The sequence below is a fragment of the Cinclus cinclus genome, chromosome 1, assembly GCF_963662255.1.
Source record: "Cinclus cinclus chromosome 1, bCinCin1.1, whole genome shotgun sequence".
Lineage (NCBI taxonomy): Eukaryota > Metazoa > Chordata > Aves > Passeriformes > Cinclidae > Cinclus > Cinclus cinclus.
In genome coordinates, this window is record NC_085046.1 from 92,879,653 (window position 1) to 92,904,237 (window position 24,585).

A 24,585-nucleotide genomic window follows, 5' to 3' on the forward strand; every position below is an offset into this window, starting at 1 on the left:
ATAAAGCCACCTCTAAAAAAATAGTTATTCATTAATAACTTAAACTAAATTGAACTGCAAAAACAATCAAAATAAAACTTGTTTCCTTATTTACTAATGTTGAACTCTGTCAAGAAAGTTGCTTAGAGTCTGAGATAGAAGAGGTCTAAGTCACTTGACAAGCATTATCCACTTCCTAACAGAAAACCAAGGTTCCTCTACAAAGCATTTGCCCAGCACCCCATTTTGTTTTTTCTTCAAGACAGCATCCTGCAAGATAAAGGACACAACTTTATCACCTTTTTAGTACTGTAATGGAAAAGAGCAAGTCTAAGCACCCTCTGGAAGATAATCTTGTTTACAAGGTACCCAAGAAACTGTAATGCCTTATTTTCTACTTAACATACTTGAGGTAAAATGGCAGCCAGGAGTATTACCTCCTACAATGGCTTCTGACATTTCCCGGATGTCACAACTGAAATCAGTTGTTAAACATCTGAACTTATCAGCCACAGGAAATAAAACAGAAGGAATATAAAGGTGCCAATCTGATAGCCCCGGAGTCATTCACACATATCCTGAAGCAACCATCTTTGGCAAGGCCAGATAGATGCACAAACCAGGATCCTTCTAATCACTTCCGCCTCCTGAAAGTCTCAACTTTAAGCTCCTCCCAAGATATGGCAACAGCCACCGTTGTTAAAGCCTCTCCTTAAAAGACCTTGTTACAGAAGAACTGCCCTGAATTCACTGGAAAAATCTGTATAGCACTTAAGTCTCCTGCTCCATCACACCCCATGCAGATGCCAGATAAAGTGCTCAAGGCTTTAAAGACCACTTTCTTGTCCTGTGAACCTCTCAGACCCTAAGTATCTTGGTAAAAGGGCATCTCAGCTCCTGATAAACACCACAGCTGTACCTTGAAAACACTGAGTTTGCTTTCAGAATAGCTCCGAGTATAAACTGCTTTGTCTCCATCTAGTTTTCAGCACAGCTGCTACTGGGACCAAGAACACACCACATTCTCTTCATAAGCCAATGAAAGTATTACTAAAAGAAGTGTCTGATATTCCCTACTTCAGCTCTCATTATATAGCTTGCAAAACGTTTTCTTAGAAGGCAAAAGAAATTAATTTCAAAATACCTGAAAATCATAAATCTAACTGACCTTTAGATTTTGATTCTTATTACCAGATTCTGACTTTCTGAAACCTCACACAGCAAATCAATTTTTGCTTTTCCCCCCACCTCTATCCACCAAAAAAAGCACAACTTTGATCTCCAGAATTCTGCAAATCTAAAAAGAGTTAAAAATTGCCCAGGCATTCCCCCCAGAAACTTGAAAGCTTCAATCCTCCAGTAATCATAACTGATTTAAACCTAAGGTTAGCCATTCCCCTGTCAATATAGAGGCTGTTTTGGTAATGCAGAGATTTATTTATCCATTTTCATGTATCATGTCAGACAACTGATAAGGAAGATATTTACAAAACAACTGAAATACACAGTATTTGTGTTTCATACAAGCAACTACATGCAGCCTGTAGTAAATTTTCCATGCAGTATTCCAATACATTATCCCAGTTAAAAACACCAACATCTGTAATGTTCCCATAAGAGTTTCTATACCTGAGGTTTAATATATCCTTTCAAGAAGAATCCTGCAATTAAAAGCCATGTACATAAGCCTACTTAAAGGTTGTCATTCCAGTTGCAAACTGCTTGTTTCCTCTAAAGGAACATCTGACCTATTCTCCCTTAAGCTAGACAATGCTTGTGATGGCTCTTCTTCGGAAGGGTTGTCTGCCTCATCTCCACCATTATGCTCTTCATTTTCCAGTCTGGATTCCTCTAGAGCCAGACTCGCCAGTGGCTCAAGATTGTCAGGTGCTTGTCCAGTTACCCTCTACAAAGAAACAGAAGACTGAATTTAATTCTTTTGTACTTAACTATGAAATAGTGAAGTAAGACCCTGCATATTAAATTAAGCAAGCTAATTACCTTCATTTGGAGATTGTTGATATAATTAAAACATTCCTCAGTTACAAAAATCTTAAGACACAAGTTCAACTCCAATTACTACCTCTTAACAGTCAACAAACTTGTGGTTTGCAAGTTAAGTTTTTCTTAGGTTCCTCAGTAGGACAAGCTTTATCTCAGGCAACCTAAAATATGGGAAATTGCTTCCCAAGTTAGCCATTTACTACAGAACTATGTAGGTTTAATTTTAGAAAAATTACTGTACAACCAATTTACTCCCTTCTCAGAGATAATAAAGCTACATTAAGTCTAGATTAACTTTAAGACACAACAGTCGCCAGCACTTGATCAACCTAGAAGTTCCTCACCTAACCTGATCTAAGGAAGATAAGCAGGACTGTAAAGAGGCTGATTTTGAAGCTTCTGATTATTTAATGTATCCCTTAAGGCTCATTTAAGCCTCAGAAGAGAGCAGCTTACAACTAAGTGACTGTAACTGTTGAGAAACTGTAGAGAAGTTTCCAACTACATTAGCTCAAATTCTCAAGTAATATAACTACTGTCCACAGGTTTATCACTAACAATGATTACTCCCTGAATACCAAAAAAAATCAAGCATAGCAAAACAGTAGTCTTTCAAGGCTGATCTAAATGGCACTAACTGAAAGTTAACTTCATAAAGTTTAATTCTTGATTAAACAAGTTACTTGCAATAATATTTCATTTTGTTTCCACCTCCCAGTCCAGTCATCACAGAATCAAAGTATTTTCAAGGCACTTAGATTCATATCCTAGCTTAATACCTGCAAAAACAACCTGAAAGCCAGCTGTGGAATCTTGATCTATCTGTATACTTATTACAGCTTCAGAGGCTCTTGCAAACAATCCACTCCTGCTAAAGCAGCCACAGAATTAGTGACACAACCACTTGCCCCAAGGAATTCTCAGAGGGAGCTGTTAAGAAATTTACAGGTTTAGGAACCCTAGAGACTTTGTGAAGAGCCCGTTTTGGGCTGTGAAACTGGCAGTGCCTTGACAAGAAAACCTTGACTTTAAAGAGCATAGTGCTTCCTCTCCCCACTCTTTGTGACTGTTTCAAGTTTAGTTTCTCAAACGACACAGCCAGTACCAACCTATTAAGCACATAAATTTAAGTCATCCAAAAAAGTGAAAAACCAGCTCTTCCTTCCCTTATTAAAACCTCCAACATGCAGATCCTGTTCTATTAAGAGTGTAAGTTGAATCCTGCCTTCAGAAAACATCCATCTTAGTACTCTCATTACTCCTAGAGGTTCTAAGATGGGAAAAATTCAGCCCCTAAAAGCAGCTTTATGACTCTAGAATTAGAGCAATTCTGCAGGAAACAGGTCAGAGCAATTTAAAATGACAAGTCATGTGAGCACATATAACAAGTCGTGATTCATTATAAATACCTTGGCTGGTTCTCACTTTTTTGTTCTACAACATTAACTGAAAATTGCTTTAAGTACCTCAATCACACTGGTCATATAATGCACGTGCTCAGCAAGGGACATGAGCTCTTCATTTTCTTCTTTTAGGCGGGCAATTTCACCATCCTTCTGTTCGATTTCTTTGTGCAACTGAGTTCAAATAACAAAATGTTAGAAGACAATAGCCAGTGATGAGACAGTTAGGTATCTTTGAGTAGCTACCTTTTCATTTTCTTGAAGCACTTCATACAAAGCTTTCCTCCTTTCTTCAGCCACTTCTTTCCAATACTGAGATGGAGGACTTCCTGAAGTTAGAGACTACGGTAAGTCTGTGGTAAGTCCAACTTCTTCAGAGCACCATAAGATATCTAACTTCTATACAAGTATTCAGAACAGGATTTTATTTCAACTTAATTAGTCACTGGAAAACTTACAGCCCAGCCAAATAAGCTACAAGACTCCTTAACACTGCTGTGCACAATGCTTCTCAGCTTCTGGTTATTGTGAACTCATTCTTAAGTACTTGACATCTATACTTTACTTAATATAAAGGATAAGTATCATCAGCTCCTGCTAGACATTACAAAAAACCCACAAAGCCTTTATCTAAGTAACAAAGGAAATATGTTTCAAGTAGTACTCCAACATCAGCATAGCATTTAAAGTGCAAGAAAACATTTCAGGAATTACCACATACCTTTCATCATGAGATCTTCAGCTTGAATGACATCATTCTCATTCTCCTGCTCCTTGTCCACAGACACCTCAGCTTTACAAGCCTTTGAGGCAAACTTGTTATTCCAGAGTTTCCTTCTGACTGAAGACTTCTTCTGCATAAAACATGGGCAGGCTTAAGTTTAGAGCAACATCTCAGCCTTCACAAAAATACAAACTTCTCAGCCTGCACACTCATGACTGCAAGTCAGTTTCCAAGTCCTGCTTTCTTCACATTACAGCTCTAGTTTAAAAAGAAATCTTCCATAATACCCAAAGAACTCAGAAATAGCTAGGTTTTAATATTGTTTACCACTAGAACAGTAAGCTTGTGTCACACTAGTTAGCACATGATATTTTAAAAAATATATTAGCTACCAGTTAAGAGCTGAAAAGCATTTCACTGTGACCAGAAGTAATTCCATATCTACAGATTATCTTTTAGTTCATACCTCATTATATCTGCCAACCAGGCTACCTGCTGCTGAAGGCTGAATCATTTTCAGAGTCTGTCTTGGGGCAGCGCTGCATGTGGTATCTGTGAGGTACTTCTGAAAAGACAAATCAGTTCAGACAGTAGCCACTCTTCTTCACATAAACTGCAAATTAGGAATCCCTCATGGTTCCATTAGGGTAACACAATTCATCTTTTCAAGACAAAAAATCCGACACTGTAGCCTATATTAAGGCTTTTGTAAGGAAGCAGATTAATTATTTGTAGTAGAGATAGATCTTTATCACATGAAGCTGTGACCAATCCCTGCCTCTTAGGAAAGATTTACCCTTCATAAAGGAACTTGAGCAGAAACACTGATTAGATTTCAAGGCCAGTGACTTTAGCTGGAACTCTCAAACTTGAGTTTGAGAGCAGCAGCCTCAGACTCTTGGAGACAGGGACAAAAGTGATTGCAGTTGCAAGGTTAGGTGGTAAAGACACATCACTTCAGGCAGTAGCTGCTTTTGTAACCTGTGAACACATCATCAAGCAGCGCCCATTTAAACAGAGGTGTTGTTTTGATTACCCATTAAAATGGATCAAAAGCTTCTTTGCTTCGATCCAGACTGGTTATTCTTTTGTCTAACCAGTATGTTTGCCACCCTTCCCATCACGCATAAATACCTCTTTCCTGCATCAAAGCTTTCTGATTGGGCTGGTTACTCTGCCACCACGGGACAGCAAACAATGGCAGACAACCAAGCAAGAACAGCCAGGATACAATGCCACACCAGCGTGAGAAAGTTACCGATTCACACCGTGCTTTATGGGACAAGAGCTCGCCTTTCCCACGGTAGTTTCTGCCACCAATTATCCTACTGTTCCACCAAAGGACAAACGTTAACTGCTGTGGGAACAAGAATCACACCGTGTGACAGACACTGGTTGCTGCTACTTAGGATTAGAGTTAAGTATACTCTGCCAAGAAATTATCAGCCAATGTTCAAGTCAACCCGTGGAAGTGCAAAAAGCCACTCCGCGCAATTTATACCCTAGACACACTATGGGACAAGGCTGCCATAAATCTTGTGACTTATCAACTGGCAGATTTCATTAATACCTGAAGTTTCCACTCCAGTCACTATGCCTCATCATACAAGAGCTACTAGCCTCTGTTATATGCAGATCTGTACCGTTGTGATCAGGGCCTACATTAAGGGCTTGCCTTAGAGAAGTTACTAAGGCTTGTACCTAATCACTTAACTCTTAAAAACCTAAACTGTTTAAGCATTCCACCAATCCCAAGGCAACTATGATTAATAAGGGTGACGTTAGAAAGTGAAGTGCCTTCTTAAATACTTCAGTTAAAACACGTTCAACACTAAAGAGATCTAACTCTTCATAAAGTTCCCAGCCATAAAGACAGCCTACAAAGCCTATTCTACAACCCCTAAGCATAAGCCAGACAGATTCAGTGAGCAAAGGCACATAATCAGGACAAACAAACCAAACCAACCCTGAAAAATTAAACGGAGAGACAGTAAGCTCAGTGTGAAAGTAAAAAGGACCTGCTGAGCAATAGGGGGAAAAAACGGCAAAAAAAAAAAAAAAAAAAAGAAGCAGTCATAAGAACATATGCCCAAGCAGGACAGCATGTTCCCAAGCCACACTGTCTGCCAGGAGGTTACTCAAGCCAAATGGACATAAGCCAGGTGGAAGCACATTGCAACAGATCCCTTTATATTCCTTCAGTGGACAGAGAAGCTTGCGGAAGGCAGAGGTACTAGCCTCAAGGCTTTAAAGTCTATACCTGCAAAGATCCTGCGGACTTCCCTGCGGTCAGCTTCTGTTTCATTTTGGAATTCATAAGATCAACTGCAACAGAGAAACAGTAGCATCAATACGGCATCCGTCTACTCCTTAAACTGGCGAAGCGCCAGCCAGAGAACATTACAATTCCGGATTATCAGCCTCCACAGCAGCCCTAAGCCCCCAGCCACGCACGGCGCGGCCAGCGGGCTCCTCCAGAGGCTGCACCCAAGACACGGAGCAGAGGGATGGGGGCGTCCCGCGCCGGCCTCCCCGCGGGGATGGACACCCAAAATGGCTGTAGGGGAGGCGGACACTCACCCACACCGTCCCCCCCGGGCCCGCTCCCGCCAGCCGAGCTCGCGGGCCCCTCCCTCCCCGCGCGCCGCCGCAGCCAATGGGGAATAGCGAGGCAGGAGCCCGCGAACACCCAAACTCGGCCGTGGAGCCCTGCGGCCCGACCCCGGGATGGCGAGCGGCCTCCTCTCGTTCGTTCGTTCCCTCCCTCCTTCCCTGGCCCCGCTCACCGCCGGCCACTTCCGCACGGACCCCAAGGCGCGCGCTAAAACCAAGCCACCCTCTCGCGCCCAGCGCGCGGCTATAAGGAGCGAGCAGTCGGTCACGTGACCCGAGGGCCACCCTCCCAGCCAATCGCTGGCCGCGCTCCCCCCGCCCCGCTCGCCGAGGCCGGTGCTGAGGGGGCGCGCGCTGCTGGGCGGTGTCGTTTGGGGTTTGGTTGATTCCGGGTTGTGGGTTTTTGGTTTTTTGTTTGTTTTCCTTATAAAGGAGTCTCGCCAAATCAGGTTTAATCACGTCTCCGCTTATTCTCATCGCTCCAATCTAAACACGGTATAACCCGCAAAAGCAGGGAAGGAAATTAGCAGTGTTAAGCCACAATAACTGCTACACAACACTACTTTTACGAGTGATACAGAGTACTGGTCTTATTGATTATGCCTAAGGCATGCTGTTAAATTTGTTAGGAGCCGCTTGCCAATTTTATTCTTGCAAATATTTGCACATTTGTATTTTATTTATACTAACAGAATCTTCTGCCGACTTTTGAATGAACATTTTGCCGAGTTAAGGACACATTCCTTGCAATCAAGGTCTCCCAGAATAGCTATCAACATTTCTCCCGGGAAATATAATGGAGCTATTACAAATTAGGAAATTGCAGAGATAAGTATTTATTTAGCCTGCCATTCTATCGGTCTCCTGTTTGAAAATAAATCCTATGGCACTTACGACAATGTTTCAAGCAGAATGACATGGTCCGATGAAAGCAAGAAAGGCAGAACATAAAGAAAAGATGCATTAGGAAATCTTTAAACAAGGATAGGGAAATAAAGCTGATCTCTCTTGCATAAACTTGTTCAGTCTCTCATTGACCCATTTAAATTTTCATTGTCCACAATATCCTTTGGCAAGTACCTCTGGAGCTCAAATAACCTTTGTTTTGAAAAACACCATCCTTTTTTTGCTTGTTTGTTTGTTTTGGTATTTTTCCCTCTGAACCTGATTCTGATATTGCCACTCGATGTCCCCAGTCCTTGGCCAGTGTTACACAGACTGCTCTCCAGTTCTCTCTCCCAGGCCTATTTAACTATCCCTGACACGAAAGCTGTCCCATCTTCCTGCCCTTTTCTAAACTGTATGGCATTTGATTTTCCACAGAAATGTCAGCCCACTGCTGAACACTGGGCTGGCATTTCTGTGGAAAAATCCAGCATAACTCCGAGATCTTATTCTTGAATGACGCTCAGTTCAAAGTTTGTCATTCAATGTGTGAAATTAAGCTTATTTTTTTTTCATATGCATATTCTTTGATGTTTATCTGCATTGAATTTCATTACTGTATTTGTCCATCACTCAATTCCATCATGTCCTTCTGCAGTTTTTCAGTCAGGTCTCTTCTTATTATCTTGAATAATATAGTGTCACAAGCAAGCTGTTGCCTCAGGAAGCTTTGTCTTCTATACAGAAAATGAAAACAACAGATGCAGAAATGTCATCTAAATTAACATTGTTCTGTTACAGTACTAAAAATTAAAAAAAAAAAGTCAATGCTCTTTGGTTAGTTTGATTCTTGTTGATTCTGGAAGAACATTTGACATTTCCAAGTTTCAAAACACCAGCAGATATGCTTAACTGGCTATATATACACCAGCATTGAATGTCCTTTCAGAAAAATCTCAATACAGGTAGTGCCTATATAAGCATAATATAAAAACATTCCTAGTTTATTTAATGTTTTCCTATACAGAAATTAAAAAATCCAATAAAAACTATACTAAGCATTTAAATTAGTGGCATGCATCGATTTCTGTGATAAACCATACATAAGAGACACTGTGTGCATTTTTTGGCTGCAATACATAAACTGTACGTCTTGTAAAGACTATGTTTTCAAGTAAAACTTTCACAGACATCACCTTTTAAAAATGTAGGTTTAATTCATAAAAAGTTTTCAGGTGGATTCACAGTTCAGAAGCAGAATAATTGCTTTTGGAGATGTTGGTAATTGGAAAGGTCTGAGGTAATGGGTGATGAGGAATGGGTCTGATGTGACAGTCCTGTTTGTTTTTCCTTTTAATTTGTTCCTTGCTGGAGGCATACATTCTGGAGGTTTATTACAAAGCTGCCATTCCTTCAATTTATCCAGCTGAAGAACGTGTCCTCTTACGAACCTGTGTCCCAGAGTTCAGTCTCTTCAGTTTAAAAGGTTTCTAAAGAACCCCATCTCAGAAAGAACACTGAGAGTTTATTATTAGAAGCTTATTCATAGCCTTAATTATGGAAAACCAGTATATGGATATAAAAAAAACTATATAAAAATAGTATCCAGGTTACTTTACTGTAATATTTCCCCTTTTTGTAGCCAAAGTTTTAATTTAAATAGGGATTAGGGCATTTTTACACGCAAAAAATCTGTCAACCCAATGCTAGAAGAATACATTTTTCTTCAGACTGAGTGCAATATAATGCATTTCAGCTTGTTTGTTTCATAAAAAATAAAACCCTCTGTCATTAATACTTATGACTATTTGCACTTCAAGTGAGCCTAAGCAAACATGCTGAGGTTTCCCACAGAGCTCAGCCAATTTTTAAGATCATTCATGGCAGCAGAGAATGTGTACTTTTTAGAGCTTTTGTACTCCATTGCTGTTGATAAACATTATCAGTTTTTACAGCAAATGACAACTGAAAAGAAAGCTCCTTGGAAGACTTCATGTGCCTGGGAACGTGGGAATAGGTGGGTCTCCAGCAACTTGGGGGTCCTGTATTGCTTACATGCCAGTGTGTGGAAACTTCCCAAGCACTGCAGAGAGGGAGTCTGGACTTGGCTATCTGAATCCAGTGCTGGCAAATACCTATTTGCTCTCGACAGTCACACTGTGCCTTTTGTCAAGGCCCTTTTTGTACTCTGCAGATAATGATCTAGCTCTGGGCTGCTTAAGGACTCTTAATTTCTACCTGCCCCATTAAGTACAGGTAAACCATATTGTGATTTTTTTTTAATTTTGTGTATTATGTTACTACATAAATCTCATAAATTAGCTCCTGTTTGTTAGTATTTACTGTAAGCAATAACTGTAAGTGTTTGGGATGCAGAGGAACACCCTGGGAGAGGTTGTTTGGAATCCCTGAATCAGTTAAAACCTATGGCTCTCCCGGTCCCTCGCTGATGTTCTCTTGGCCCTCCTGTCCAATATTTCTTTCAGGGATGAAAGGGCTCCCGCAGTCCGCCGGGTGACAGTAGGTGGCAGCGTGGCATCACGCTTCCCCTCCCTCTCTCTGCCTCTTGTTTTTCCATCGTGCGTCCTGTGTCACCGACAAGAAATTCACGGTTTGTTTTCTTTTCCCTGGGTTAATCGACATGGAAGGCTGCATGCTAATGAAACTCGTGGATTATGTACACGGCACAATCCAGGTATAATTCATAAGGCCAACTGGGTTTCGATAATGGTCACTGTTAATAATTAGATCTCTCCAGAAAGTACATAAATTTCATGTATTAGAACAAAAGATTGTCCTGTGAACCATGATCCTGAGTGAAAAGTTAAAAAGAAAAAATCTGTACCTCACCTGGTTATTTTTTTCCTAGTTAAGTACTGTGTGAGCCACTAAGACATCCCTTAAGGCACTGTCAGATCCTAACCCACAGCTTCAAAAATCGTCTATGAAAGTGCTTTAAGATTTAAAAATTAAACATGCTCTATATAGGCAACAAAAAAATTAATAATAAGCTAAAGCTACTCTTGAATGCAAGTATTTCGAATATTACTTACAGACTGAACAAATAAAACAAGGGTGTTTTTTAATTTTACCCTTATTCTTGCAAGCATCTGTGGATCAAACACAAACCCTACATTATTTAAGACCAATACCTCACATGCACAAGAACTTATGTCCCATATAATGACCACAGCCCCCTGAAACTATAAGGTGGGACATAAGGAAGTGCCAAATGAAGCTTAATATTGTAGCAACAACTGTGCAGTAGCGTGCTGGTTTTGACAGGGGTAGAGTTAATTTTCTTCTGTCCGCTGCTGTCCATCACAACACGAGGTGGACAGTGGTGGGCAACCCAAGCCTTTCTATGATTCTGTGATTCTAACTGGAACCAGAACATGATATAAGGAATGTTGTACGCCGACATTTTTTTGCACAAAAGCATTCCTGTTATACCTTAGAAACAAATGTTTTCTCTGAAGGCAGAAAAGAGTGAATCAGTGTGTTCTGAAGTATATGAAAGAGTTTTAATTACCACCTAATTTGTCTTGTTTGAATTTACAAAGAATACAAATTTATTTTTGTCTGATGCATAAATATTTGGCACTGAATTAATCATAGTTCTGTTTTTGAAGCAAGTAGCTTCAGGGCTGATTCTACTTCTAAAAAAGTACAGTACAGTATGTACTGTATGTACTGTGGAACATATAGAAGAAAGATAACAGAATCCATCTAATCTCTTCCTAAATATGTGTATAGCATACTTACAATTTGCAACAATCTACTAAAACCTAATTATTAACATGAAATTATTAATTTTTAAGTAACTAATCATTAAGCTGGAAATTAAGAGCAGAGGCATTAGAGTACAATCTTGCCCACATGCTTATGAGTAAACACGCAATTCTGAAAACAGGAATTAGACTCTGAAATTACAGAAATTTTAAGAAAAAAAGAAACCTGAAACCACAAGGTATATCTATAAAGTTATCAATTGTTTTTAATTTACAGAAAAAGCACAAGTTATTATGCAAACAAGTCTTTGATTTCACTGAAAACAGTGTGGATATAACATGGTGACTTGAAAATACCAGTTCGTCAGAGAAAAATAGTCATCAACCAGATATTCTAAACTTTCAGTGCTTCTCAAAATGTCATGGCTCACTTTCCCTCCCAAGGATGGTATAATATATATTACCTTTACACAGGCCATTGCCCACGCTGCCAGATTCTGTATTTCTGCAGGATGGCAGCCCTGGTGCTGCAAGCCCAGTCCTCAGAGGGGTCTGTGAGCACCTGACTCCTCCAAGGGTACAGGAGGAGCAACGTGGTGTTTTACACAGTCCTCCTCACTCTGGGGGAAAGCCTCAAGGACTCCAGCTGATTTGTCTGTGCTGTGCTAACCAAGCAGCAGCTGACCCACTCTGTTGGCTATTTTGCTCAGCCAGGATTTAACGTGCACAAGAAACACTATTTTTGCTGTGTTAATGGGATTTAAGCCTAAAAAAAGAGAACTCTTACTGCATATAATGCCACAACCTACTGGTCAGGTTTGTTTTGTATAACATGCACGTTCCTCTCTTCTCAGTGATAAACCTTCCCTTATTTTAAATTAGATTTGAAGAGAAGCAGTCTGTCATTGGATTGAGTGTTATAATTGCAAAGTACACACCCAGCTTCCAGGGCCACAAGCTTCTCTTATAAATGATGCAACATTGCATAACCAGTATGAAGCATAACAATAATAACCAATTATGGATCAATAGTATACAAATATTTATTTTGCTAAGTCTTAACTCCCCCTTCATTAAGTGATGCTGCTTTAAAAAAATATGTTTCAACTAAGACGGTGATATTTTTCTTCCCTACGAACTTCATCATCGTGCATGATGGAGAAAAAGAAGCACAACTATATAAAATTAGGACAAGACTCAGCCATTACTCATTAATTTAATAGTGCAAATATTTCTGCATGTAAAGGTATAATAAACATACTTGGGTTGATTAATTCACTCATTTGTCTAAATGTTGTCTGGGTACCTTTATTAGATAATGAGCCAAAAGGGAAAAAAAAATCCTCTCTGAGCTTGCTAAAGAAAGGAAGTTATCTATATAAGGAGGAGCAGGAGTCTTTACAGAAGGAACCTGGAGTGATTCCAGCTCCCCATCCCTTTCTGAAAGGATTTGAGCAGCCTGCGTTTGCAGAAGACAGGTGGTGGCTGCTTAACATATAATAAATACTTTGTACTTGATCTCCCTTTTCCTTTACGCACAGACACACACACACATACCTATAAGTGTTATGTGTATATTTCATCTAAGTATATGTATTCCTCTCCTCATAGCTCTACTGTAAAGCCCTCCAGAAGAAAAAGTGCTCTTACACCAGCACTACATTTGACAAAATTTTTTTGGATGCATTCCTCAGCCTGGGGCAGGGCAGCTGCCCGATCCGTTGTGACTGCATCCCTACACTCGAGAGAGCAGCTGGAGTCCCTGGAGGCTGGAGGGAAGCTCCTTCCTTTCCCCTCCGCAGTGGGCAAGGCGCCAGTCCCCCCGCGGGCCTTCAGAGCCGGGGCGATCCCCAGGCCAGGCGGGGCCGAGCTCTCGCTGTGCCGGCACAAAGGGGGTCACAGGCCAGGCCTGAGTCACGGCTTAAAATAGCACCGGGAGCAGGACTGCGGCACAAAATACCGCACAGGGCAGCCTGGAAAACAAAACTGGACCCGACTGGCTGGAAGAGAGACCGTCTCCTTAAGGACAGTCTGATGTTATAGTTTAAAAACTCTGTCAGTCTGAAATAGCCATAGAAGTGCAGAGCTAATGTTATCCTCCTATTTACCAGCCCTGCTTTTTTACCACCAAATAAAGGGGTATTTTCGATCTGCATTGCCCATTAGGACTGAACAGCAATCTCTAAGTAGGTAAAAAATACCTGTTTCTGCTCCGCTCTTGTTCAAACAGCAGAGGAATGTTCTGGGCGATGCCCGTGCCAGGGAAGGCCAGAGGACTGCTCCCATCGGAGGGTCCGACTAACACCCGGAGAAGATGATGATGTCCTGGAGCTGAACACTGCTCCTGCCTACAGGACAGGCAGGAGAGAGATGTCCGAGGGAAAGTATGTAGGGGAAAGGAAAATAACCAATTTGAGGGTCAGGAGAGAACAAGGGACAAGTAAGAGAATGAGTGAACAAATGTGGAGTTTTTGGAGAGTGCCATTGCCGTGTAATATCGCTGGCGTTTCGGTGAGTCACAAGCTGGAGCTCCCAGGGAAAGGTGGGAGAGATGCGTTCACCCACCCTGGCAGCCCTGCTGTGGCACAAGCCAGCCGGCCACCAGCCCTTGTCTCCACAGCACGATCCTGCGCTGCCGGGCGCTTCGGGAGCACCCCCAGTCCCAGCATGTTGGACAGCGAGGTTTCCCCGGCAGCACAGGGAGACTTCAGGCCCAGCAAACGAGCCCTGTGCTGCGATGGCGATTCCTCCTACTCGCCCTGGGCCTTCCCACAGGGAAAACGCTCAGCAGTAGGCTGCGTCCTCTCTTTGCTTCCATTGCCATTCCTCCTTCCCTCCAGAGAAGGGAAGGTGAGCGAGCATTAGGCTGTGCGGGTAGTGCAGAAGTAAAACCGCTTACTTCTCTCCAAGGATTAGGTTTGTGTCTCTGGAACAGCAACCACTTATTTATAAAACTTAGCCAGCCTCCTCAGGAAGCGCTGCGACCTCCACGGAGGAACACGGAGTGTTACACTGGCTGCTGTGGCCAGATCAGTGCTACAGACAAGCCCCTCACCATGTCAGCTTCGAACACGTTGGACTTCAATTGTTGTTTAATTACGGTTGTACTTCGCATACGTGGGACGGGCTGAACACAAAACCCGATGGACCAAATTACACAAAATATGCCACTACAAGACTTGTTTACCTATAAAGTGACCACGCTCAAGGCTGGAAGAATTATTCCCGTTAAGGTGACGGAACTTGGAGATTAGGCTTTCGTCGGGTGGGAGGGAGACGAGCTGCCCCGGGCAGATACCACCTCGGGCGTTGGGGGGGGCGGGGGCGATGTTCCCTCCCCTTTGCCTCGCACCTGCCCGTCGCCCCCGTCCGCCCCCCCCCCGAAACGGCGTTGAGCAGCCCCATCCGGGTCCTTGTCCCGGGGGCACCACGCGGGGTGAACGGGCGGTTACACGAGGCATGACCGCGGGGGGTGGAGGGGAAGAAAGCGCAGGGCAGTGCGGATTCTTGGCGCTATGAGAACTCGGAGACGCTCCAGTCGTTGTTGTACTTTGCTTCCTGCCATTCCCGACAAGGCGTGTCCACGGTGGTTATCGAGGTTCAGTTTTACTGGCTCGACCGCAGCAGTGCCTCACCCCCCTGGAGGCACGAGCGCTTGGTACGGGCCGGCGGTGCGGTAGGGCGGCGCCTGTGTGACTCAGGGGCTGCCATTTTGAGGGGTCTGTGGTGGCTGCGCAGCTTCACTCCGCGCTTGCTCCGTGCCGAGGCACAGGCGCTCCGGCTCCCTCCTGCCGCCATCCTCGAAGACGTCCCGGGACCGCCTGGGCGAAAAGAGGCTCTCCTCAGCCCTTTCATCATTCTTCCCGGCCGTCCCGGTCCTCCTTTGACGCCGCTCCGGGATCTCTCTATGCCCGTCGCCTTCCTCCGTAGGAGCCGCTAGCGCAGGGACAGCGTCCTCCTCCTTCTCCTTCCGCCGCTGCCGTCGCCTCTTCCTCCTCCTTCTCTCTCCGCCACCATTTCCCCACTCCCCGGCCCCGGGGCGCTGAGCTAGACTATGGGGACCAGGTCGGGGCCGAGCAGCGGCAGAGCGGGCGGCCCGGTCACCGTGTCCCCTGCGGCAGGGATGGGGGGGCTCCGCGGCTTCGTGGCTTTATCTTGACATGGCTCCTCTCTGTGCTGCCAGCACCGCCGCCGCCTCCTCCTCCACTGCTCCTCCTGCGCCCGCCGGCTGCGGGTAGCGAGCGGGCCACGGTCCCGGGCTCTCGTCGGAGCCTCTCAGTCTCTTGCTTAACTGGGGGGGAAGCTTTGGGAGGGGTTACTTTTTTTTTGTTTTGTTTTCCTTTGTTTTTTTGTTTCTTTCTCTCCAGAAAGAGAAGGGGGAGAAATACTTTCCCCCCCTCCTCTTCTTAACCTGGTCCGACGAATTTGCTAACCTAAAAACTTTTTAACCCCGACTAATCAAACACCTGGGGAGGGGAAAAAATGTCTGGAGAGAGGAAGAAAATAACCTGATAATTGGGGATTTTTTTTTTTTTTCGGGAGAGGGTGACTTAGAGGTTTAAAATTGCAACCTAGATTGCAATAAAAAAAAAAAAATCCAAAAAACCTCGCAAAAAATTCTGTCACCGAAAAGCAGGAGCAAAACGCACTCCATGTTTTCCGAGTCGTGGCCATGAAGTGAGAGGGGAGAGAGGCGGTGCTGCTGTGGGTGTCCCGCTGCCCCGGGCGCGGCCGCCCTGCGTGCAGAGAGAAGACGAAGGGAAAGCCAAGAGCGCCGGCCATGCACAGCCTCGGCTGACCGTGGTCGCAGCAGCAGGGAGAGAGGGAAGGATCCCCGGGGGATCAGCAGCCCAGGGAGTGCATGAGGTGTCGGGGGATGTAGCGCTCTCCCAGTGGTAGGGAGCCCGGGTTTGGGGCGCTGGTTCAGGTTTCATTCTCTCGGTGAGATAATACTGTCCTTAGAACCCCTATCCGCCCCTTGTCAATGGCCATCATGATCCCTCTCCTCTTCGGCAGCAGTAGCCTCAGGTCAAGGATGAGCAGGATGAAGTTAGAAACGACTCCGCTGTCTTTTCTCTTTGCTCCCCTGCAAACCAGCGCTGTGTTGTCTGTAGCTGATTTTGTTGTTGTTGGCGGCAGAGAAATGTCATACTTCCCGGGTTGTGCACTCCTCCTTTGCACCCTTTTCTCTGCTCTCCACCAAGTGTAATAATTCTAAAGAAAAAGACGGGCAACATAGCAATAGTGGAAGGCTGAGAATAATAATCAGTAGAGTTATGAATCTGGCTGGGGTAAAACGCAATTTGTAATTTCAGCTTCGGGTTTTTTTTTTTTTTTTTTGTAAGCAGAGCAAAAGTACCCCCCCATGGATTGGGCTTGTGCCAGTTGCTTTTTATTGTACACATAAATTGTGATAAGGTTTGCTTGGGGTTTTTTTTTTTTTTGGTTTGTTTGTTTGTTTTTTTATCCCTTCATTCTTACCCACTTATTCCTGCGACTAAATTGTTCAAATTTTTCTCTTCGAAATTCTTTGGGGCTTTTTTTCTTGATTTATTGTAAAACCTCTTGTGCAGCCATGGCTGGACATCTACTTTCTTTGTTTCTTGACCCCTCCAATCCGACATTCTCGTAAAATATTGCCTGAGGTGCGGGTTTGGGTTATATTAGCGTTTGATCTATTCAGTTGTATTAGCAGGAATCAAACGACTTGTTTCCGTTGTACTTAAGTCTTACGAAAAGGTGCCCATAGTTTAGCGACAGTTTCCAAAGGCTTTAGTACCACCTGTGTTACAAAATGGGGGACCCAAACTCCCGGAAGAAACAAGCTCTTAACAGACTTCGTGCTCAGCTTAGAAAGAAAAAAGAATCTTTAGCTGACCAGTTTGACTTCAAGATGTACATTGCCTTTGTGTTCAAAGACAAGGTAACTTGGTTTTAAAGTGTGTCTCTGTGTTTGTTGCATTTCAGATGTTCTGTGCAAAGTCTTGTGCTTAATTGCATCAAAGGTTTGTTTTGTCCTTAACAGATTGCATTGACTTTTAATTTTTTTTAATTACTAATTGCTATAATCCTCACTTAGTTCGTGTTTGTCATTTGTATTTGGCTCTTTGTATTTTGAGGTTTTGTAACGCAGAGGGTTCCAGTGCCTCATTAAATGGTTACTTGGTAACTTCTGCATTGGGTGGATATTTCTCAAAGTTAACACTGTAACTCGTTAAGCCTAATTGGGGTCTGACCTGCGCAATTGTTGGCTGTGAACAGTTGGCTCCGAAGGGAATCTGGCTGGGGCGATTGCCGAGTGTGTTTATCTGGTGAAAGCAGAAGAGAGGACCTGGCAGTTGAAGGGAGGAGTCGCAAGATGCGATGTGGAAATGGCCCAAGTGCGCAGGCACATGTGGAACTCATGCTGTCATTTTGAAAGGGAGTGGGGAGGGCAAAGAGGAAACCTTCATTTGCTTGGCTGCCTCCTTTGCTGCTGGATGCTGCACACCTGGGTGGGGAGCTGGGGCTTTCTAAAGCCAGCTATAGACCCGCAGTTTTGGGAGAGTTTTTATCCACAGAATGTTAAGGAAAGCAGGTACTTAGAGGAGGTGAATGTGCTGAAAAAATGATGAGGAAGTGAAGATAGAAGCAAATGGCAACAGAGTGCATAATGCACAAAATGTATGTAGATGAGCTCTGAAATCGTTTAATCTCCTCACATGTATAGATTTTGCATTTGCTCTAATAATTAGGTGTTTTGAATGAAGATTTTTCCTTTAAAAGCTTCTTTAAACTTCCTGAGTTCAGTTTGCTTTTGGGTGTCAGTTCTTGTGCAAGCAGAGATGGATATATTTGGGTATAATTTCTGAGTACTGTGTCATAGTAATAGAGAAATGAATGTTTAAGCAGTGGCAAAAGTTAGATTTTCTTAGATGACACAACTTTAACTCTCTTAGTTGGACATGGTTACTACTTTTTGGTTGCTTTGTAGAAATTCATTGCAAATGCCTGTTTAAAATCCTGTTATATTTGCTTATATCATAGTGAACTGAAGATGTCCATCCCATACAATTTGCCTGAAGTAGGAGTTTAGCTCAAGTTAGCTTGGTCAGCAAATAGTTGCCTGTTGTCAGTGTTCTGATGGGGGGGGGGACAGGGAGAATTATTTGGTAAAATGTATTTTGTCTCTGAAATAGATCAAGACTTCTAATGAGCTGTTATCTGTTAGACATATGACTTTAGTGATTTTACATTCTCATAATATTTTGGCCTTGCTTGAGAGATGCTGAAATATTTGTAGTGAATATAAAATTTTTTTAGCAAATGAAAATAGTCCTCCTTTGAGAAGATTATAGCTAACCAGATGGGATCTCAGTCACCTGCTGTCACCAAATGTGGCATTGAAACATTTCACTTTCCATAAAAGGCCAACTGTAAAAAATTGAAAAGGAGAAAAAAGGTGTTACGTGATAGATATTTGCAGAGAGAAGCTTGCAGGGTTTCTTGGTCATCCCAGAGTACTCTACTTGAGTAAAGAGCAGTTCTGTTAATGTTTAGATGGAATTTTAGTGTTTGCAAGATTGGTGTGTAAATCTGCATTTTTAGAGACTATGAAAACCTGTTCAACTTTTATAAAAGTCAGTCTGATTCTGTTTAATTTATAAACTTTTGCATGTAAATTGTAGCATGGTTTGTCTCGAAGTCCTACCCTGTGTGGTGTGTACTTGATATATTTATATAGAAAATCACAAATCCCAAAATAAACTGTTAGATATATTTTCCAAGAAAGGATTACAATATTAATGTAATCTGTGCTTTTTTTTTTTTAGAAGAAAAAGTCAGCGCTTTTTGAAGTGTCTGAAGTGATACCAGTCATGACCAATAACTATGAAGAAAATATCCTGAAAGGTGTGCGGGATTCCAGCTATTCTTTGGAAAGTTCCTTAGAGCTTCTGCAGAAGGATGTAGTACAGCTCCATGCACCCCGCTACCAGTCCATGCGCAGGGTAAGGCTCCTTCTTGTACTTGCTGAATTATACTTTTTCAACATTTATGATTTTCCTCGTGAATCTTAAGGCTAATCCTGCCTCTTCGTTTTCTCATTTGTTGCCTGAGGGCTCTGCGGGCCTGTGTTCGTGGGGTCTAGTTTGAAGGGTAGCAATGGAGTAATAACAGTTCTAAAACTGTTTAAATATGTAGTTCCTAAGATTTACTTTACACTTGTCTCACTCAGAGATGTACCTTAGGAATTGTATCTTCTTCCCATCTTTGTCCTTTAGGAGGCTTGTGTTAATAATTTTTGCACCAACAACTGCTGTACAACTAAGTGATTTTTGCTTTATGAATATTGGAAGACAGACAGTCTTTGCTAATGTTTTCTTAAAGTTGTAGTTTATTAAGTCAGTACTGATACTAAAATTCAGTGGAAAGCAAGGAAGACTTCAGTTGTGGTACAAGTAATACAAATGGAAAATCAAACAAATGTTGAGTGTCACCTCTGAAGTGTGTGCCTGTATAGATGAGTTGCTTATCTGTGTCTTTGACCACTGGAGGGAATGTAAGTACAGAACTTTACTGCTCACAGGATGTGATCGGCTGTACCCAGGAGATGGACTTCATTCTGTGGCCTCGTAATGATATTGAGAAGATAGTCTGTCTCCTGTTCTCTCGGTGGAAGGGATCTGATGAACCCTTTAGGCCTGTTCAGGTATTTGGTTTTGGGTTTTGACTTCAGCAACTAACTTATTCCTGGAGGGAGTGTTCTCTTTAACCATTAAGTTGATGAGATGTGCCAGTTCTATGGATGTTAAAAAGAAATGCTGTCTGGTTTTATTTATAAAGCAGTCAATGTTCTGAATGCCAAATTCTGCCTCCTATCTTTATGCACGGTTGTATTAGCCCTTCCAAAATGTATGTTTCCAAAGGGCCTTTGCAAATGACATGTATGTGTAAGTGCATACAGTGTGTTTGTACATGTAAGAGTGGATTAGATGTATCTCTTAGTACAGTTAAATCTTTGTCAAATGTGATGGTGTTGTTAAGGTTCTATCAGTATTCCAAATTGTGGTGTTTGATTGGAAGGAAGAGTGAGATGGATTATAATTATTTTATATTGCTATTATTATTATTATTACATTTATTATGTTTATTATAATTATAATTTTGCCTAGAAATTGTTGCACAGGGATCTTTTGCCACAGGAAGGTAAATTGGGTTTTATGTAGGTAAAGTTGTATCTCTGAGTCGTTAATATGTCATTGCAATGGATGATGTCAGTGTTGGCAGAATAAAGTGTGGGGATTCTTTAAATTGTGTCAAGACACTGCCATGGTCCCCAGTTTCTGTTTTTCAGAGTAGATCAGAAAAGGAAAAAAACAAAAGTGGTTGTAAAGCTCCAGACTGAAGGAAATTAATGGGTTACACGTAAGCTTTATCTTGGAAAAGATTTTATTTCCGTCCCTCACACCATGCAGGCCAAGTTTGAATTTCATCATGGTGACTATGAAAAACAGTTTCTGCATGTTCTGAGCCGAAAGGACAAGACTGGAATTGTTGTCAACAACCCTAACCAGTCAGTGTTTCTCTTCATTGACAGACAGCACTTGCAGGTAAGTTTCTTTTGTCCTTATCTTAACAGGTGTAATTTAATCACAAAAAGGTTTTTCTTGTCGGAAACATCAGTGATTTTTCTGCGAGTTGCTCAAGTAGAAAAACTGATCATGCATTCATGATTGCATTTTGGCAGTTTCAGGGGAAATGCTATAAATAAGACTCATACATGCAAAAACTTAACTATGGGCCACATACATGTTTGCATAGAATTAATGTTCTTGTATTAAAAATTAAATAAGTTCTAAAATAGGCCTAACAGCATTTAAGAAAAAATAAAGTATTGGTTTGGTTTGGGTGACAATACGGAAATAATTCAAGTGAAGAATGAACAAAATAGTGAAAACATTTAGTGCATTAGAGTTTGCAGACTAATTTTAAGATCAGGCTGTTTATATGTATGAAATAGTGAAGTTTAAATATGTGGGGGGGTCTGTCTGTTAGCACTGAGTTAGCTTCTAGGCTTAATACCTTTTATTTGTGTTTCCTTTGCCTCTAGACTCCAAAAAACAAAGCTACAATCTTCAAGTTATGCAGCATCTGCCTGTACCTGCCACAGGAGCAGCTCACTCACTGGACAGTTGGTACCATAGAGGATCACCTCTGTCCTTACATGCCAGAGTAAGGTACTGGCCAGCAAAATGGGGAAGATCACAGAATGCAGCAGTGGATTTTCACTTTCCTCACCACTTTATTCTTTCAGAATTTAGAAGAAAATGGACTCATGTTCAGAACACTATACATTGTGAAACTTGATCATCCTGGATTTTTTTAATCATTTGTATCTCAGAACTTTGCAGTTTGTTTTTTTTTTTTTAAGCTGTTTTCTGCATGGACCTTGTGAAAGAGAGGATGCTCTGCACACTTCTGCACTGCATCAGCATCTTACTAAAATGTGAAATGAAGGGACTGTACATTGAAACAAATGTATCCGAAAGCACAAGGTGATTGTTTGTGGTGGTGTTCCCATTTGTGCTGGTCATGCCCCCTAACATCTCTAATGTTAACCATCAGTATTTTGAGGGTGAGAAGTGAATGTAATGGGTATAAAAAAAGCCTTATAGCTTTGCTGTTAATGATTGTATTGAAGAGCACTATCATTCATTCTAATGAACGAAGAAGTGGCTATTACACTAGGAAGTGTGGGAAAGAAATCTTTCTTTTAAAAAAAGGCATCTCATTTAAAGTATAGGCATTTTTTTGCCTTTTTTTATTTTGCTGGGCCATGTCTTAAGTTTACTGGCACTTCTGTTTTGGATCTCTTTCCCCAAGTTGCTGTATAACTGTATGAAGATATTCTTTTGAGTTGGATGCATTTATACAGTTGAGGCAGACCTGGAGTCTGAAGTTGCTAAAGCAGCTCAAAATAAGGTAAAATAATAGCTGCAGAAACAATGTTGGTAGAGGATTATTTTTTCTTGAGAGTTGAGACTTGTAAACTTGCAGGTGAACTGTGCAGGAAATACTGGTTTCTAAAACATTTCTTATGGAAAACCCATCGAGGTTTGTTTTTTTTTTCTTTTGGAATAGACATAAACCAATGTAAAATAGTGTTTGGAGTGTCAAAAGTTGGTTCTGACAGAACATTTTAAGATTGTGCAATGATAAAAGGAAGACTACTGTATAGTTTTGTTGACAAAGAAGGCTCTGCTTAAGGGTTGAGTACTTTACTGGAGTAAAACTGCATAAGCCTACTCCCTTTGGATAAACCTAGTGCTTACCTGTTTAAAACTTGTATTTAGCTTTTGTTTGGAATTGGAAAAAATTGGAAATTAAATAAATTAGGTGAAAGATGGCTGGTTTTATTTATGGAGATCCTATTAATTGAATCTTAGTAGCATTTTGCATCTTAAGAGGGTCACCCACTACAAACACTGAAAATGTACAGACTGTAAAATGGTAAGATCAGCAAAGATAAGTGGTGAAGGTGTTCTTGCAAACGTGGGCCATGTTTTGAAAAGTACTGGTCAGAAGTAATGGCATTACTAGTGTCTTACTGTATTGGTACTGAAGTATTTTTACTTCCTTGGTTTTAAGTTCCTACAGGTTAATATGAAACACCCTAGAAAAACACCACCTGAAAGCTCCAACTTCTCTTTCATAGTGGCATTAAGTTACAAAGAAATATCTTGAAAATGCTGCTCTTCAGAGTGCTAAAATTTTCTAAAATATTTAGTAACCACCATACCTACTAACAGTACTGAAAATTTCTCAACTTTTAAGTGTTTCTTCTTTGAATGATCTGTAAGACATAATACAAAATGTCCACATGAAGCTTGAGCTAAGTTTCCAAAAGTCTGGAACATTCAAGTTTCAGGAGTTTAGAATTTGCTTCCTAAGTGCCATCCTTTGTTCTTAATTTGTCATTTTGGACATCATGTCACCACAGTGAGAAGAGGGCCATAGTTACTTTGATTAGCAAACAAGTGATAGTTCTTGCATTAGGAATTTTGATTTTCTTCAATCTGGTTTCTCTTAAAAGAACCCTCTTAAAAGAACCTACTGGCCTGAGTGGCTGTATACAGTGCTTTCCAAGTGTCAGTAATCATATGGATTTAAACTTTAATTCTTTGTAACAACTTGTTCAGTTTAAATCCCTTTTTAGTTTTGTACAGGGTGCGTAAGACAAGCTGCTCATATGTTCCTCTTGACAAAACATACCATGCTTCCTCGGGAGAATGCAGGATTAGAGGAAACAAAAAATTGGAAATCTGATTTTGTTAGATGTGGTCTATACTCCCCAGCTAGCAAACCTTATGCTTTTGCTTTGCTTTGTGAGTTGAGAACCATCTGCATTGTCTTAAGTAGTGGGGGGAAAAAAGATAAATGGGACCAACAGGTTTCAGAGCATGAGAATTTTGGGGAATATGTGTGTTTGTTCTTGTATCATTTGGCATCTTTGAAGAGTTTCTCTCCCCTTAAACAGGATGGCTTTTGAGGGGAGAGATTCAGTTCTTGTTCCATTCTTTCTCAGTGGAACTTGCAGTTTAACCTCAAAATATTCTTCCATTAAATCACTTTAGCAAAATGCCCTCTGGAAATGAATGGAAGTAGTTCATAATATATAGCTTTTGGTTTCAGGCCCTCTTTCTGTCAGCTTAAAGTTTTTTTTGGTAGTCTTTTTTTCAAAATGTAGGTTTTATCTCACAAAACTTAATTTTCCAAAGCACAGTTTGTGATAGTGTGCACCTCACTTCTGGAGCTCTTTGTAAATAGAGAAAGGCTCTCTCATAAGAATTTTAGTTACTACCTGCTGTCAAACTGCTTTTGTGGCTCACTTGGACATACTAATGCCAAGAATTGAAATGCACTCAATATTGCACCTGAATATGGGAGTTTAACTGGGCTGTTGCTTAAGGATTTGTCATGAGACCTTGATAAGTGCCAAGGGAGCAGGGATAAATTAAGCAGACAGAAGGCCATTAAATGTTAAAGGCATCTCAGTGAATTGTCTGATGAAGGGAAGCTTGTATCAAGTGCTTTCTGGATGATAAGCTTCTTAAATGTTATAGTCTGTACATGACTGTGAAGCTTCTCTTCACTTCTCAAGGTTCTTCTGCTGTACAGGAGTTACCAAAATATGGTGAGATGGACACAACTGCTGTACAAGTACTGCCAAATGCAACAGGCCTGTAGTTAGGTGGGAGTTGACACC

The 24,585-nt window shown here is 41.6% G+C and overlaps 2 protein-coding genes across 3 annotated transcripts; one reads left to right on the plus strand and one right to left on the minus strand.

The window, feature by feature from the left end:
• Positions 1-1,380: 1,380 nt before the first annotated feature.
• On the minus strand, positions 1,381-14,189 carry GMNN (geminin DNA replication inhibitor). Of its 2 annotated transcripts, none has more exons than XM_062500624.1 (7): positions 13,541-14,189; positions 6,371-6,435; positions 4,577-4,675; positions 4,108-4,240; positions 3,633-3,715; positions 3,450-3,560; positions 1,381-1,885 (listed from the first exon to the last, which is right to left on the minus strand). In XM_062500624.1, exons 1-7 carry the CDS (start codon positions 13,623-13,625, stop codon positions 1,682-1,684), a joined length of 780 nt encoding a protein of 259 aa, XP_062356608.1. In that variant the 5' UTR covers positions 13,626-14,189; the 3' UTR covers positions 1,381-1,681. The 2 variants fall into 2 exon arrangements, with proteins under 2 accessions (XP_062356608.1, XP_062356618.1); XM_062500634.1 differs by lacking the exon at positions 13,541-14,189 and adding an exon at positions 6,897-6,954.
• An 858-nt stretch (positions 14,190-15,047) lies between these two features.
• Positions 15,048-22,725, plus strand: C1H6orf62 (chromosome 1 C6orf62 homolog). Its single transcript, XM_062487444.1, has 5 exons — positions 15,048-17,262; positions 19,151-19,327; positions 19,906-20,028; positions 20,795-20,929; positions 21,430-22,725. The coding sequence occupies exons 1-5, from the start codon at positions 17,134-17,136 to the stop codon at positions 21,553-21,555; spliced, it is 690 nt and encodes a 229-aa protein (XP_062343428.1). The 5' UTR covers positions 15,048-17,133; the 3' UTR covers positions 21,556-22,725.
• The last annotated feature ends 1,860 nt before the right edge of the window (positions 22,726-24,585 follow it).

Bases quoted from the DNA above. Each gene is read 5' to 3' on its own strand.
- GMNN (XM_062500624.1), bottom strand. From the start codon at position 13,625: ATGGGAGCAGTCCTCTGGCCTTCCCTGGCACGGGCATCGCCCAGAACA. The intron at 6,436-13,540 runs GTATTTTTTACC...TCTCTGTTGCAG, and splicing joins CAAGAGCGGAGCAGAAACAG to TTGATCTTATGAATTCCAAA. The intron at 4,676-6,370 runs GTATAGACTTTA...TTGTCTTTTCAG, and splicing joins AGTCCGCAGGATCTTTGCAG to AAGTACCTCACAGATACCAC.
- C1H6orf62 (XM_062487444.1), top strand. From the start codon at position 17,134: ATGGGGGACCCAAACTCCCGGAAGAAACAAGCTCTTAACAGACTTCGT. The intron at 19,328-19,905 runs GTAAGGCTCCTT...TACTGCTCACAG, and splicing joins GCTACCAGTCCATGCGCAGG to GATGTGATCGGCTGTACCCA. The intron at 20,930-21,429 runs GTAAGTTTCTTT...CTTTGCCTCTAG, and splicing joins TTGACAGACAGCACTTGCAG to ACTCCAAAAAACAAAGCTAC.